The following is a 17,493-nucleotide window of genomic DNA, read 5'->3' as shown; positions in this document are numbered from 1 at the left end:
AAGGCACTTGTGATGATAAGGGCAGCTGGCTGGGAACCAGAGCAGTGCCCCACAGAATGGGAAGTTTGTAGCTAAAGCATTTGTTGGGAACTGAGATAAGCTTGGTTCTGTTCCAGATTCTTCCATGATTCCCTGTGTGATCTCAGGTGCGTCAGTTAAAGTGAGCTTTCTCTTCCTGAATGTTAGTTTCTGTAAGTTCAGATTGCATATAGTTATCCAGGCTCCCTCCACAGACAGCAGGGAGCGAGAACTGGAAATACACGTTGTAACGGGTATGGTACAAAGAAAAGAACCATCACGAGGGAGTGTCACGGATTTATCTAGCCAGAAGCATGTGGCGAAATGCAGATTGTGGCAAAGAGAGTTGAAACAAGGGAACGACTCAGGAGCTAGCAGCAAGAAAGAGAGTTATGTTTGTGGTGTGAGGAGTCAGGGATGCTTGTGGGGAGCTGGACAGGCTGGGGACCAGTGCATCTAGCTGAATTTTCCATGAGACTCTCATTCCTGAACGTCTTAAGGTCCTATGTCTTTGTTTCCCTCTCTTGTCTCCTGCCTTATGCATCAACTGTAAGCCCTCTGGGGCATCTCTTAGCCTCGCTTGCCTATCCCAGCAGAAAACTGCACCATGAAAGGATTCAACAAAGAATAAGAGTTTGCATACCAGCTCAGGAGCCCCTGGAGCCCAGCTCAGTGTAAGAGATCCATTGTTTAGGCACCACAAGAGTGATTACTGGGTGCTGTAGACAGAGGATGCAGAGCCATGACTAAGAGATCAGTTGGTTCAGGAGGAGGTGAGAAAGAAAAGGCATCAGCTGGACTCCCAGATCAGCTTGCTCTGGGTTGGATATCTGACCTTTGTAATGCTTTGATTTGAAAGTGTAAACCCTTGTAATCCTGGTGGATTACAGCTCCATAGCCTTTAATATGTGCATCCCTCAAAGCCATGCAAATGCAGAGTGGAGAGAATGGGGCAACAGCGGCACCACAGACATCCTTACCGATGAAGGGTACCTCTCCATTGCCCTCTCTTTCACCTTGAATAATCTCCATTTGCTCTGGGGCAGAAACAGAGAAAGAGTGGAGGTTAGAAGTAGGGGATTGCAGAAGTTTAGAGAAGTGTGATACAAAGTAGCAGATAATTACATCAAAGGAGAAAAAGGTAGAGAAAGAAAAAAGATTTTCAGACTTAGTTGCATAGTAGGGCACTTATCCACTCCAAAAGAAAGGCCAAACTTTTCACACATTACCACCACCCCTTTGTAAACTGAACAGAGGCAGCAGAGAGGCACTGTTACTACCTGCCTGGATCTGTTTGGAAGTGCTAAGGAATGAAAAAGTGGAAGTCCTGCTGTAGGAGTGATGCACTGAAGCTGTATTTAGGAGACCCAAGTTTGATTGCAAGCTGTTCTACAGACTTTGACCAAATCGCTGGAGTAGGCTGGATCCAGACAATGAGTTGTAAAGTTTATCTAGGTTGTCCTACTGCAGTGGAAGCTGATGCTTCTCTGGTTTGGGTACTATACTCTGCTTTGGGGAACTCGGTTAACTTTACTGAGATCTGCTGTGTAATTTCACCCACAAACATTCAGCAGGAAGCAGGTCAGATCTGCAGGACTTCCAGGTGCTTCTTCATGGCTGGAACCATAGCTCAGCATGGGTGTTTATCCAAGCAGGGAATGGAAAAAGCTGTGGGTAAGAATGCCAGAAATGTGCTCCTTATCTAGCAACACAAGAGATCATCCACATGTGAGACAGCAGCGAGCTCTGAGCACAGTTTGCTGGTGATCCAGTTCTAGATCTGGGCCATTGACTGAGAAGCCCAGTCCAATACTTACCCCAAAAGCGCTTGTGCATTGCCTGCACACCATCCAGGGAGGCTGTGCTTGCTCTTTCCATACTCAGTCAAGCATGGACGGCCTCTACAGCCAGTGGAAGAACTGAGCAGCTCTGGAGGATAGTTGAGATTATGGGTGGAGTGAGGCTATGGAAGTGTCACCCTCTGTTTCCCCACTGCCAAGGGACAGACCCCAGTGTGACATGGCTTCTAGCACATATGCTTTTGTTGTCTGCCTTTTCCTGAGGTGGGAAGCACTAATTAGGGAAACTGCTATTTTCTTTCTAAAGTACCATTTCCGCTGTTTTCAGTTAGACAATTCATAAGCTTGGAGTTAATCACATACTTAAGTGCTTCACTGGAAGAAGGCCAGAGTGCCCAGTACTTTGTAGAATTGCACCCTTGGAGGATACTCATTGCAGTAGGAGTTGCTGGAAGAGGACTCCAGTTTTAAACTTCAAACAAATTGAGCTAGTGGGAAGGGCACTAGGTTGAAACCCAAGAGGACGGTGGGCCCTGCTCCTTGCTCTTTCACTGCCTTGAGGTGTTGTTTAGGCAAGACACTTCCTTTTCTTCAGCCTTGGTTTCCCTTTTCCTGAAATGGAGATTTCATTTTTGCACTAGAAACGTTCTGAAATCTGTGTGTGAAGCGTGTAAAAGCCAGGCCCTAGTGCCGTTAGTTCAAACATGTCTCCAGGGTTTCACCTTGAGAGCAGCTCTGAGATGTTTGAATTCGTCCCTTACATGGCAGTGTTTAAAGCATCTGGCAGAAGGGGGCAACATAATAACAGCTGTGCACAAATGTTTGGGGTATTTTTCAAGCTGAATTCTTTTGCATCTGCAAGTTTTATCCTTTAATTTCATAATGAATGAACTTTAGTAACACTTTGCATTTATAAACTGTAGCATCATTCACTGGAAGATCTCAAAGCCATTTACAAACATTCATTGATTGCTCGACAAGCATGAAAGGGAAGGGTAACTGTTTTACAAAATGACAGGAATGAAACAATAAGCTCTTGAATTTAGGGAATACTTCTGCCTTCCAGTTCTTTTAGCAGATAAGATCGCCGACTAACGGTAGTCATTTTTGTGTTTAATTAATAATGTAATGTATCCAGTATCCAAGCTCGCAGATAATGGGCTTGTAATACAGCATAACACGCCTCCCATATCATTAAGTTTAACTGTCACACTAAATACCAGATTGTCATGCAGCCTTGTCAGTTTTTCATTCTTTCTTTCTCATGAGTATGAAACAAGAGCAGCTGTGGGGAAGGAGAAGCTGAAGAGCTGAGATGATGCAGTGTGGCAGTAAAAAACCCTTGAGGGACAAAAATCATGGCTTATTCACCATCACAGCTTTGAAGGAACAGTGAGGCAGTAAACACTTGCAGCCAGCCCCTGGTGTTGTGTCCATCACATTGCAGGGCTGCTTCCAAGACTGTCTGGATTTCTTTTTGCTGTTTTTTAAATGCAAAAAAGAATGAAGTGGGTCTTTTTCCAACAAAAATATTTGCTTTCTAAAGATTTGTTTTTTCAACAACGAAATACCCCCAATTACCTGGAATGGACTGTGTTTCAACTTGCAAATATTATTACATAGCACATTATATTGGACATAATTCCAGTACTCTGTGTAATCATTTACATGGGCCTCGCACTCCCCTTTCCACCCCTGGGCTGTTTCTCCAGGATGTGTCGTGGGCCCTGAGGACATAGTCTCTTTGCCAAGACAGGTTGAGCACCACAGGGAAGGCAGCCTGACTAAGGATCCTGTTCATACAGTCTGAAACACCCAAATTCCTACCTCCGTGCAGCAGAACAACCATAATCCCCAGGCAGAATTCATCAGATGAGTATTTTGGTCTTAAGTCAAACTTGTTTGATTTTACATTTTGACCAAAATAATCAGTTTCTTCAGGACATTATTTTTGACCAGATCTACTGCTGTGCTGCTTGCAGTGCTGAGCTTCCATTCCCCAGGCCTCTGGCTCTCATTTTTCTTCATGAAGATTTATAGTAATTTCTCCCATATCACTGATTTCTTCATAAGAGAAAAGATCACTTCAGGGACCTACTTCTGTCTCCAGCCACCCTGTTTAACACCTCCAAATATTCCTATTTATGAACTAACATCTGGGTCAGTCTACATAGCATAGTTTGAAAGCCATTAAGACAGATGCCTGTATTTCATTAAGCAAGATTTGATAAGGTGGGTAGGGTTACAGGGCAAGATTACTATGGGAATTCAGTGAGTTTAAACCTTCACTCCAGTTAATAAAATCAAACAATACATCATAAAAGTGTCTGGAAATTGGCTCAATAATTGAAATAGAACTGTGTGATGGATGGAGATTTATGGATGTTAATGCAGAAGCAGGGCTACATTAGAACATCATAACTGAGTCTTTTCTGAATCCAGACCCTCGAGCCCAAATCTGTCTGTTGTGCTGGTTTTAGGTAGGAGATTCTTTTCCAGAATGGAAAACCCCTCCCATGGGAGTACTTGGTCCAGTTTTAATCTGAAATGTCACTGAACTGTCCATGAGATCTCAAGACCATCGAGTGTAATGATGGTGTTTACACAGATGTCTCTGAAATGGCTTTACACTGAGCTGTGGCAGCCTGGATCTCTGTACAGGTGAGCCAACCATGTAACACTCGTTTGGCAGACTGTACCGAAGCTGGCGCCACATTTCTGTCTGTGTTCCTGTTCACAGGTGTCTGACACATACTGCCATCACCACCTTCCGCAGCAGTGTAGACATACTGTGTTATTATTATACTGAATAATAAAATCAAGGTTAATTTTAGCCATTAGCCACCCAACATTTCTTTGTCTCTCATCTTCATCCCAAACTGAAATATTCGAAGAACTCTTATGTAACATCCTTTGTGTCCACCAACACTCTTCTCCAGGACTGATCTCTCCTTCCTCAATCCACTACTTCTTAGATCATTTGGACTTTTTTCCTAAACCTTTGTTCTCTCTCAGGAGCAGACACAGAGCTCTCCCTTCTCCAGAGAACTATGGATCCTCCCTCAGCTCCATCCTTCTCCCTCAGCCTTGATGGCAGCCCTTGGTCCTAGCTGTTTATAGGAAGTGTCCCCTCTGCAGCCTTAATGAAGTGTGTGGCAGTCCTCCTCATTAAGACTCAGTGTTGTCAATAAAAGAGTCATTAAAGTAGTTTGATGAGGATTGGGAGAAAGGGAAGAGGTGCTACAACACATCTACAGGGCAGAGGGCAGCTCCATCACACATTGTAACAGAACAGCAAGGGATCAATATCACCTTTGCATTAAACTGAAGCCCATCCGTCAGCCTGAGGAACAGCAGCCTCCACAGGAGCTCAGCTCACTGCTCATTTCTGGCTTCCTATCTTTCTAATCCTTCTCTTTACAATGTCCTCCCTTTCTTGATGTTGGCCAGCTTTTGCCAGAGGCTGTAGAAATGCTGTCTTAGAGCCGCGTCCTGCTTAGGATTCCAGTGGTGTTATTCATTCCCCACATCTAGCTTCCAGATCTCACATTTTCTGAGAACATGCTGTTGGGAGATGCCTCCTCCACGTTGTCACCTCACAGACCACCTCCACCCCACTGATCACAGGTATTCCCAAAGACAGACCTCCCTGCCAAGATGCCACCTCCACAAGGGAGACGTAGGAGTGGATGGACCAGTGGAGTCCATTCACCCTGAAGGTGAAAGGAAGTTTGTGCCATATGAAAAAGAAATGTGTGCCCAGTGTCCCCTGGCTCATGTCCATAGGGTTACAGTGAGGGGCCATGTGGTGAGCACAGATGAATCTGAACTCCAGACTGAGGCCTGGACTTGAACTTGAGCTTGACATACAGTCAAATGTTGCAGGAAGAATGAAGCAGGGGAATCATGCTGCCTTTCCATTTCTGGGGTGCTGAGCACAAAGCACTGCTTTTGATAATGGCAATGCGGGCATGGATAACCTGAATACCAGCCCAGGCACCAACACTCTTGCTAATTTTCCCAGGGTCTTCTCTTGAGATGTGCTTCTCTTCTATCCATCACCTTGTCCAGTCAGACTATAAACTCTTTCAGGGGTTGATGTGTGCTAGTGGAATATTTCAGTGGGGTCTTACTGTAACTAATATGTTGGTGTGATGAAAACCAGTTACTGTATGTTCACAGACCCTCTAATAAATACATCTCAACACACCTGCTTGCTTCCGAGAAGCTTTCACAGCAGAGATGTCTGGAAGGTAAATGAACCCAGAGTCTGGCAGTCTAAGCCAGGAGCAAGGTCCAGTCATTTAGTTTTGCTTTGGGACCAGATCTGTTTACCATAACTCAGAGCAGCTGACATATTTTTGTTTCTCTTTGGCCTCAGAAACTGATGAACAGTAACCTGCAAGCCCTCGCGAAGCAGAGGTGCAGAATCGAATTATGAAGACAACCAAAGACCACTTAGCTTTAAAAAATGAAAGAGGCTTTATGAGGATTTTAACCAACCTTTAAGTGAATGATTTAGTCACACAAAAAGATGCACGAGCTGTTGGACAATGAAAATGACATAAGCATGTAAACTCTGGGATTACAGCAGAGCATTAGCATGGCATAGCTGATTAGTAAACCAGGAGACATTATTCAAGCAGTCAGGTGCATTACCAGATTGGAAAGTTGCCTTTTTTCTGAGTTGTTGGTCACTGTCAGAGGCAGCAAATGACACCCAGTGGCCCAACAATTTGCCCTGGAATGGCAGGAGCTGTGATACAGAAATGGATGGGCTAGCATCTGCTCTGAAAAAGCAAGAATTAGAGTCTGCTCTGAATTGGCAGGAGCTACAGTACCAGGAAGAGAGGACAAAAGGGCAAGTCAGTGCACTATCCAGGGATATCGAGCAAGATGAATAAAGGGACTGGAAATGTACTTTCAGTGCTGCAGCACCAGACTAGGTGAACAAATAACCTGATCCACTTTAATGAAGCCTGTGATCTTCCACCTCCTTTGTGGAATGGGTGTCCCAGGGTCAGCGTGTGCCTGCACGAGCATGCACACATCCTTATCTTATCTAATTACTAGAAGTTTCAGATTAATTTTAGTGCAGCTGCTTGAAAGGGCTGTTATCAGCCAGGGCTTTGTGGTTTAACCTTGTTACCCCTTTGTTGTTAACCTTTCTGAATGGCAGTGAGAGGAAGGCTGAGATCCTGATGTGCAGGAGGAGCAGGGAGGGCGCAGATGGGGACTGGCGACTCTGCACCCCCCCGGATTTGTGCATTCAGCTCCACTTCAGGCTGCATGACAGGACAGCTGGCTGCTTACCTCCACTGACAGGCACTGGTACCCAGCCACACAGAACAGCCCATAACAGGGACACATCTCCTGCCAACCTCTCCAGATCCTTTGATATTTCCGACAGCGCAGTAAAGGACTGTGACTCTCACATTTTACCTTGCATCGCTCAGCTCCTCTAACGCTGCCCTGCTTTGTTTCCATAGCTACACCCAATCGCATCTGGCTTCCTGTGAAATTGGATTTCAAAGCAAGACAAGCCTTCAAAGGAATTTGTCCATTTAACAGAATATCATTAGGAGAGAGCCTGTCTGCTGAACTTGGGACCTAAAATGATTAAGGTGGGGCTTTTATCATGTAGGGAGGCAGCTTTACATCTAGAGCCCATAAAGCTCGATGCTACACCACAATGATGCTGTGGAAGTTGCCAGTCAGTGCTAGACTCCCCCATCCCTTTCCCAGCTGACCACAGAAGTAAATTTGTAAACTATTCACACATTCAGAAATGAAACTAGCAAGAAAAAAGGAAAGAGGAAAAAAAAAAAAGGCAATTCACCTGGGAATCTGTCTGCCTGGCTCTATCTGCAGCTGCGTAAGGCTTGGCTTGGTGCTGAGGCTTCAGGTAATAACACCTATGTCTGCATGTCAGTTGAGGCTCTGTCCGCAGTATTCCTCAGTAAAACGGATTTAATAACAACAGCTGCCACACAGTCAACCTGGTCTTAACAAAATCTTCCTGTAGGGCCTGAGAGGAACATTCTGAGTGCTGGGTCCTGTCTCCGGCTCCCAGGATCATGGGATGGATGTGTGGTTCAGGAGCATCTGGGGTGCAACAGTGCCAGCTTCCACACACAATGCTATTTTCAATGCTTTGGGATAATCTTAAGATCTGTAGCAAAAGACCAAAAATCACAACTGCAATACATCTCAGAAGTTGAGCAGAAAAGATCTAGAGCTTTACTGATGCCGTAAAGACTGCAACAGCAGGAAATTTGTTGGGTGAAATCCCCATATACTCTCAAGCACTGATGACACCCAAAGCAGGAAAGGAGGGCAAACTCCCACACACCACCTGTGAAACTTGCCTGCCACCTGCCAGCTTGACATGAGGAAAAATTTCTTCCAGACCCTAAATATCATAATTCAGTTTAACTTGGGCAAGACTCACTGACCAAGTATCTTCTAGTTCACTCTTAACAATACTATACTTTCAGATTATTGTGTGAGCTATAGAAATGCAGAGAACATGTGAGATGACCTTTTTCTTTGCAGTTGCATGAACATTTCTTCCTCCGAGATCTGCATTGATCAGGTTTTATTGATCTTTCTGGCATATCTGAAGGCAGTTTCTTCTGTCTAAGGGACCTAGTTCATTCCTTTATAAACTCATTTTTAAAGTTAGTCACTCTCAGCAAGCAACTACTTTTATTTGTAGTCCGTTTATTACATGCTTGCTGAGGATTTCTACACAGATGTGTTTAAATATTTATCCTTAAACACCTCTAGGAGAGAACATGTATACAGATCCATCTACTGTACACATCCACCTACACGCACTACCATTTCTGGCATACAGTCACAGCCACTCAAATGTGTCGGGAGCCTCAGGCAGCTTACAGAGATTCACATTATGCTCCCACAGGAAATTCTCAATTTTCTAAATCCTGACTCATGAAACCCTAGCTGACTAGGAGATGTAATGGGCAAGGCTACTGCAATGTATATGCTTTCTAGCAAGGCAATCTCCCATGTGAGGCCCTCTGAACTGCAGTGACATTTTCTGTGTTTTAAGACCTCTGCATCTGCTGAAAAGCAATTTCTTGTACCTGTTCTAAAATCAGAATATGCTGCAGCGGTGTTGTCCATGCGGGTGAGCCCACACGGCAGAGCACAAGGTAAAGGGGAAGGATAGAAACTGAGTGAACTTACTCACAGTAGGAAACCTGTAAGGTCTGGATTGGTAATGTCAGATGTGAAGTCTGTCTTCAGATTGTTCTGAAATTACATGTGCGTGCAGAGCACAGCCAAGTGACAAATAAGAAGTGGTGGTGTGTTTCTTTTCTCAGATTCGGAAAGCAATTGAGCCTCCCAAAGCAGGAGAGCAAACACACTGTCTTCTCTTCTTTGAGACTAAACCCCAAATGGCAGCTGCCACTTCAGCATTACCATGCAGAGACTCAATACACAGAGAACAGTGTGACATTACTTTCCTGGCAAACCAGTTGCATGCACTAAACATGTTCATGGTCACAGTATCTTCACTTCTTTAAAGCCATCCCTTCTTGACAAGTGTTATTTATATGTGAGTTATTGAAGTGTTGTCCCCATGCATAAAAGTGCACTTTTAACCAGTAAGTCCCAAAAGAACTTTGCTGCTGCTTTGGGGGTTTTCCCTTTCACTTCACTGCCTACAGTGGAGTCAATGTACTAGAATTGCAGGCACACACCCAAAACAAACAAACAAACCCAAAGCACTCTGCTTTATCTTCTGTGTGTTCTTTATCTGATTTGTACCAGTAACTAAAAGCCTAACAGAGTCTGTTCCCTTGTTTCACTCACTTGCCTCAGAAAGTAGGTCACAAAGCGTTAGCAGCTGATAGCATGTGAAGGAACATCTCTCATATATTTCTACCTCTTCCATGTCTGAGCTTTTGCCAGTATAGCTCTTACATCACGTGAGACACAGAGATTGCCTTGATTGAACCAAGCGAGAAGCTCGGGGCAAATCTGGAATCTGCTCCAAGTTTCCTTTATCCTAGGCCTGATATCCAGCACCTAAACCTTTATTCCATCCAGGTGATGCATCCTGAGAACTGTAAGAATCTGATTCTGCAATTATATGGGAACATGCTCAGCCTCACAGCATGGCTTTGTCCCACTGAAGCCAGTGGGACTGTACTGAAGTGTTTGTATCGCAGCCTCCGCAGGCTGGGAGCCTGTGTGCTTTTTTTTCTTTCTTGTTTTCTTTTCCCCTACAGATTTTGTTTTGCCAGCTTGTGACAATTCTGTGGCAGGCTGGCTTGCCCAGAGCAGGAGGAGAGCAAAGCAGCTAGAGAAGCAGTTTTAGGGGGGCTCCTTACAGAGTTCAGAGTGGCCTGATACACCTTAGTACACAGCCCTGGCTCTTTGCTCTCTGGAGCTGTTATGCCCCTACTGAAAGCAGCAAGCATGTGAAGCTGTATGGTTCTGTTTTGTGGCCAACGGAGCCGGACTGCATCCTTTTTTGCCATTTCCGACATTTGCTATGTTGGAAAAATATAAGTAAAGATTACATACCCAGGCATAAAACACCAGAAAAATGAAATTGGCAAGCCTGTTCAGCATAACCTTTTCTATGTGCTGTAACAATAAATATTTGTTTGATACCAGGATATTGCAGAGTAAGGACTGGACCCCCTACACCTAACTGATGGAAAAATCTTAAACTGGTCTTTGGAATCATTGATGAGCTTCAGATAAAGATGACAGCCTTTAGATTTGTCAATAATGAGCCTAAAATTTGGAATGCAAGAAAGAAAAATAATAGTTGTATCCCCATAGTCAGCTTGTGCTAATTCATTTATACAGGAGAGAGGCAGATGCAGGGCTGTGGGTTAATCTAATGCAATGCCATTTTTGTTTTGTAGAGCACAGTTTGCATTTATTGCCTGTCATAAAGCAAGTTAAGGTGCACAACCCTGTTATTTCTCTGGGCAAGACTTAGAAATATGAACGGCTATTACAATCCAGCCCCCTTCCTATGCAGGATACAGGAAGAGGGGAAGCTTTATTGCACAGCAGCCAAGCACCATTCTCTTCCCGCACGCATTAGAGGAGAGAGCCTGCCTTTGCCTGGAATAAATCCAATCCCCAACTCCTTTTGTGCAAGGAACCCGCACAGGAGGTTAAATCGATGGCCGCACAGCCTCACAGAGCTGCGTCTGCTGTGCCAGCAGCTACACTGAATTGTGATAATGAAGGAGATGCACCTGATGCTCATTGAGCTAATTGGGGAGTGCAGGTTCAGCTGTGCTGTTGCTGGGGTCGGGCACTTTTGTGGCTCATTGGCCAGAGCTTTGGCTCTCAGGGGTGTTCAGTGTCTGGGCACCTGGCCTGTGAGGAGGTGGGCTGAACTGGCTGGGGCTCGAGGAGGAGGAGGTAGTGGTATCTGAGCAGAGCGCGGTGGTTTCTTTACCTTATTTTGGGTGTCCCCGCCCTCCCTGCTTCCTTTTGCTCTGTCCTTGCCCTTCAGGGAGCTGTAGCAACAGGTTTGGCTCCTGTAGAAAGGAAGGTGGCAAGGTACCATGATCCCAGAGGAGATTCAGAGACTCCTGGAAGGTAACCATGAATTCCTCCTTGCTCCCCTTCTGCTTAATGGGGGAAATCTGCTGTGGTTGCAGGGGGAGAAGCTGAAAAGCTCTTTATACCTCGCTGTGCTGAGCCAGAGAGCAATGTGGAGGGACTGTAGAAGCTACTCCTTCTCTAAGGCTGATGGTTTTGGGGTCCTTGGGTTATGTATGCCTGACCTGTTTCTAACCCCAGTTGAGAGTGTGGGGGATGCGGCTGCCTGTTCTGGTGATTTTGGGGCTGTCCTCCTGTAGCTCAGAAGTTGGTAGGTGCCTCCATGCCTGCGTTAGGGGTGAAGAAGCTCTCTGGTGGTCCTAGGGTGAAGGGGGTGTATGCAAGATTGGGGGGTTTCTCCTGGCGTGGTCAAAAGGTGCCCCCACTGGGTGTTTTCCATGAAGGTATTGAGGCTGTGCTGGTGAGCAGTGTGAGGTGAGACAAGGGGGTGGGTACAAAGGGTAAAAAAAGATTGTGTGCTGCAGTGAGCCCTCTCAGCAGGCTTTTGTTGTAGATGTGATAGCTGAGTCTCCGGGCTTTAGATATTGTGCAAGTGTTGCATGTTGTGCTGGAGATGGCAGTGAGCAAGCTCGCTTGCTGGGGGTGCATCCTCAGGAAAGCTTCAACCCTATTGAAAACGGGGGTACAGCTGAGAGGGCCCTACTTCTACTTGGTAATTTGAATGCTGCCTCCTGAGGTCTCATCATCTGAGCAAATGAGCTGTGCTGAGAGCCGACAGCATTTACTTCTGTGTGTAAGATGGCGGGTGTGAGGCTTCTGAAGTTGTTTTTCATGGATTTCTTCATCAACTTGACCCGCAACACCTCCACTCATTGAATTGGTGGGCCAGCCAGGCAGAAACCATGTAAAATGCTTCTCTTAAAATGTGCTTCACAAACATAAACAAGTTCTGTACAGACTTCTCCAGCTATTGCTGACCCCATGGTGCAGTAAGTGAAGGCTGGGTGACAGAAGTGCCGCGCAGAGGTGACAATGTTATAGCCTGTCCCTGAACGGAGCTTCAGCAGCGCTTTGCAGGTGCAGTGGTTAGCCCTTGCCGAACACACAGGTGCACGTTACTGGCACATCCCGCTGCCGCAGGTGTGGGTGGGCGGTGGGGAAGGAGTCGCTAGCATCTTGCTGCTGAGAACAGTTGTGTTTGGGGCTGGCCCGGTTGCTGCAAGGCTTTGTGACCTGTTGTTTCCTGTCACGATGGCTGCCGGCAGCACGGAGCACTTGCCCCTTCCCCTCCGAGAGCGGGAGAACTTCCAGTCCTGGGATCTGTCAGTCTGAGAGAGAGTGTACAGCCTCCAAGCCCGTCAAAGCTGCCTTCCAAATGCTTTGTGTCTTCCCCCAGATGTAGGTGTAAATTCTCTCCTCTGTTTTTTAATCATGGGGGCTTCAGTGAAGTTCACCCTTTCACATTTCTGATGTGCAGCACTTTATTGTTCAGTGCTGACACTTTTGTAAACAACTCATTTCTGCACCTGCCACCTTCCTTTAACTTAGATTATTTTCTTGTTAGCTGACTGTTTTTAATTGAAGGCTTCAGATCTCCTTCTAAAGCACAGCCTTTGTTTGCTGACAGGTATAGCAGGCTATGAATGGAGATTAATTGCATGTCACATACCTCTGTATCAAACTTGCTGTGTCTTAACAATCTATACGGTGTTGAGGCCTTCCAGTGGCTGAGGCAGTTTCTAGCTATGCAGGCTGGAAATGAAGGAGCTCGAGCTATGACATTGTTTGCAAACTGCGTTACCATGAGAATTCTTGTATTTAAAATAAAAATCACAAATAAAGGAGGAAACATACCGATATACAGGTAATAACATTTGCATCCTTATGCTAAAGTTTCTGATTCCTTATGTTAAAGTTTGGTCAGTGGTGCAGGGCTGCTCGCATGATGTGCAGAAGCAGGTAGTCAATGGTGTGCTAGCAGCAGTTGTGTTATTATCACGTAAGACATCTCTGAGGTTGCAGTGGTTGAATGCCAACACAATATGGCTATTGTCCCTCCACTGCGATCCTGCAACACTTACGAATGCTTGTTCTTTTCTGTTTATACGTAGGTGTGGTTGCACCAACTGCAAACAAGTCAGTTCGTTACACAGAGTTTCACTTCTGGGTCAGTTGAGTCCCTTTTAAAACTACTTTTGTTTAAGGTTATTTCATACTTGTTTAGTACAAATTTCTTCTGAAGGCTGGAACAGTGGTTCTAAAAAATGTGATATATCTTTGACAAACCCAGGGCTGCTTTTTTTGTCTGTAGAAGCAAAGCCAGGCTGGCAGCCTGATCATCTTCCCTTTGCCTGCCTTGCCTGATCCTCTTCATTTCAGATGGTAGGGCTGGAAAGCCATTTTCTTGCTGGGGTTTGGGCACCAGGAAGGACAGAGCAGGTGCTGCACTGGGAGGCTGTGACTGCACCTGCACAGCCTAACAAAGCTGGTAGCTGCTAATTGTAAGGCGAGCAGCCTCATTGCTGTTTTAAAAATAAACAAATGCTCTGTTTGTGTGGGCTAATAAGCTGCAGTCAGATAGCATCATGAGTAGCTCTGGAATTTAAATATCAGGGAGTCTGGGGTTGAGATTTGGAAACGGTTCTCAGTTCCCCCATTGTCTGTTGCATAGGAGAGAATGTCCCATTCAGCTCACTGCAGGAGGATGGATGAAGGTTGCTTCAGTTCTCAAGGTTTTCTCTGACTCAGCCCCACAAAAGCAGGATGGCTCATCTGAAAGATGTTGTTTCACCATGAAACCATCCTTTCTTGAGCTTACAGAAAAGTCAAGAAACACTGTGCAATGGTTCATGGCTTTTATTTATTTTGACAAGTGGGATGGGGTGATACAACTAGCCTTCTAAATCCCAAACCTCCTTGGGACACATCCTGGAAATATTAATGCAGTCTCAGGGAATCTCAAGGTATCTGTACTCTCTGTGTTGATAGGTGTCCTAAACTTTTTTAAACCGATTTTTTTTTTTTTTTCTAGCCAGCTGGGGTGATAAACTGCAGGAGGGATTGTGTGAAGCATCAAATAAGTGTTGGAGCAGACTGGTTGGCTCAGCCTTACCTTGCACAGCAAAACCATTGTGATTCTGTGGGACTAGTCCCCCTGCAGAGGGAGTGTAGGATTTCTGTTAGCAGTTTTCTGATGGCAGAGTAGAAAGAGCAAAAAATAGTGAATGTGTGTACGTGCGTGGAGAGAATACACATGGCATCTTAATACCTTTCAGCTCTGTTATTGAGTGCTGATTAACTCCTAGAATTTAGTGCTGCCATTAAAAGGTTATTTACTACCTGGACTTCAGTGGTTGTGACATAATTCTTATGATGCTGTGCATCTCCTGCAGGATTAAAGTGGATAACTGCAATTGCCTCTAGAAACTCCCCTGAAACACTTGATGAAATTTCAACTTTTTTTTTTTTCTCCTCTTACCTTTTTAGCTGCAGGAAATGAAAAGGAGAGTCCTGTAAACTTTCAGAGTGGATCGCAGAGAGCAATCTATAAACATCAGGAATATAATGTTACCGACAAGCAGTAAAACTAACATTAGGGTGATTTACTCTAGAGCTGCTTACATATTGCTCTTCCTGATCCACTTTGAGAGTTTATGGTTGGGCTTTCTTTTTCATTTCCTGGTGCTATAAACATAGTGGCTGGCTCTGAAAGGGGCTTTGCCTGGTTTGCAGAAGTGACCCTAGTTCTACTATAACTTATCCAGCAGCTGATCTGTGCTGACATCCCAGTAAGTAAATACCATATTAGAGCTAATTGCGTACTCGTGGAGCTAATCTGTGCTTAAAAGTGACAGAGGGATGCAACTGGTATTTGCACAAATTCTGGGAGAGCTTGTTTTTCTTGCTTGATTTTTCACTGTGGAAATGCAGCCTTCATGTAGTTTCTCTTGCTGACCCATTTCTACTGTGCGGTTTTTATGCTGGTTTGTATATAATAAATTGTCCCTATAGCCTCATCTGTTCTTAAGCAGTAAGCTCCTTGGAGCAAGATACATCCTTTTGTGCTTAGATATATGTACTTGGGTGCTTTCTATGTAATTTGTAAGCGATGTAAGCCTCAGCATTGTTAGGCCTGTCATACGCTGGTACTGTATCTTGGATGTACAATTAAAACTGCGTAGAGATGTACTGAAAATGAAACTTAGCCTAAGGATTACACATTGGCCTGGGATTTAAACAGCTTCACTCAGCTCTCTGGCAAAGCCTTTGTCTTATCCCAGGCGGGCCACCTAGGGCTAAATTACCAGTAGTGAACTTGATATTAACAGGCATTTTGGCCTGACACCTCTGTGCTCCTGGGGCTCCCAAAACCGCTGCTGGATATAGGTGTGGGTTTGAGAGCAATACTGTGAATTAGCGTTACTGCCCATCTGCTGAGATGTGGCAACTGTGCATCCCCACGTCGGGGGGTTGTGCTAAGATGTTTCACAATCTCAGTGCTGTATCCAGTCTTCAGGCAAAGCGGTGACTGCAGGTAATGGGGCACAGCAGGCTCAGACCTGGTTCCAGTGGGTCAGGAGCCCTCCTAGTAGGAGGGAAGGCAGGGAGACAAAGTAGTGAGGACCTGGAGGAGTTTATGTTTGGCTGAAGTATGCTTGTTAGCGAGCACTCCCATGGAAACTGGTGCTTTTAGCTAAATAAATCCAGAAAGGAGAACTGGATTGTTATGGAGACAGTGTTATTATCTGGATTTGCTTCCCCTTCCCAGGCTGCTGAGGGGAGAGCTGAGTCTCCCTGGTCCTGCTCATCTCCCACTCTTCAGAGGCGGTGGGAAGAGGGCTTTGCTCCTGAGAGATGCCCAAGCATCAGCCTTGTTTCCCTCCATGTTCTTCCTTATGCCCTTAGCTTTAGAATTCCCTTTTTTTGTGCTCCCCCCTCCCTAGCTCTAAGCCTTTGAGTGTGTCATGAGCAGGCAACAAAAAGAAATGAGAGCTCACGATTTTAGCAGAAAAAATTATTAATTTCTCTTGTGGCATTTTGATCTTGAGATGTGCTTGCAGGTAGAGGAGCTGTTTTTAAGGAGCTGTGCAGATTCCTGGGGTGTGCTAAACAGTGCTGGCTGTTGTACTGGCAGCTGAAGCATAAGGAGCTGAAAGTCCTGCAAGCAGGATATTAAACTGACATTAGTGTCACAGTATGGGGTGTGAGTTAAAGGTTGGAGAGGCCCGTGGATGTGCAACACCATAGCTTTGAAACCAATCTTTTCTCTGCTAGGGGAAACTAGCAGTAATGCTGCTGAAGTACAATGATGATATTCTTCTACACAGAGCAGGTGTGAATGGAACTGGTTTGTTTTCTATGAGATTTTTTTCCCCAGTTTTCTGTAAAGAGCATAAATATTTATGCAAATAGAAGACACTCAAACCTTTTATCTTCTAGTTCAGATTAAATTTCTGCATACAGATGTAGTTTCCAGGTGAGAGAATACCATATTTACTTTTGTCTGGCTGTCTCTGTTGAGCAAGCACAGGGTGTAGTATTTCAGCGGCAACCTTGCAGAAACCATGTTGTGATACAACTGCATGTAAGCTAGTGCACACCCAACCTGTCTTTCAGTGCTTGTCCTTCATGAAGATCATCCTTGTGAAAACCACAGGTTAGGGTTTCCTTGAAGTGTCAGTGGATTTCTTGCTCTGGCGTTTTAGGAAATGCTTTGGATCCTCCTCTGGATGGAATAACCACTCCTGCTATGTCCTTATTTAATGCCAAAAGCCTTTCACAGCAGCAGATTTGTAGGGTTTGGGGCAGAAAAGAAGCAGGTGGAATTGCACTTGGTCTGATAGGCTTATCCATGTTTCACTTCACCTTCTTCCTTTCTTCTGCTTGGTGGTTTCTTTGCTTATTTGCCTTACTGCTACAGAGAAGCTCTGTAATCACATGCAATATTTAGATCCTCTTCTATCTACAGTCACTGCAATGTCTTCTCCAAGTGAAGTCTTCAGACTGACTTGTGTTTCTGGATCAAACTGCTCAGTACGGTGCCTCAAGGGCTTCCCGGGGTGCAGCCAGGTCCAGGTTTCTTAGCCAAGACCAGGTATGTGAGTTTTAACCT

General features: G+C 45.1%; 1 protein-coding gene across 1 annotated transcript in view; it reads left to right on the top strand.

Moving 5' to 3' along the window:
• Positions 1-11,330: 11,330 nt before the first annotated feature.
• Positions 11,331-17,493, top strand: part of SKAP1 (src kinase associated phosphoprotein 1) — a 155,823-nt gene continuing 149,660 nt past the window's right edge. The window contains exon 1 of the mRNA XM_037410935.1: positions 11,331-11,417. Coding sequence (XP_037266832.1) covers positions 11,384-11,417 — 34 coding nt within the window. The 5' untranslated portion in view covers positions 11,331-11,383. The remainder of the gene's footprint in view (positions 11,418-17,493) is intronic.

This window comes from Falco rusticolus, chromosome 18 (assembly GCF_015220075.1).
Source record: "Falco rusticolus isolate bFalRus1 chromosome 18, bFalRus1.pri, whole genome shotgun sequence".
In the NCBI taxonomy this organism is placed as follows: Eukaryota; Metazoa; Chordata; class Aves; order Falconiformes; family Falconidae; genus Falco; species Falco rusticolus.
The sequence above is the reverse complement of the archived record's forward strand: the minus strand, read 5'-3'. Positions and strand labels throughout refer to the sequence as shown.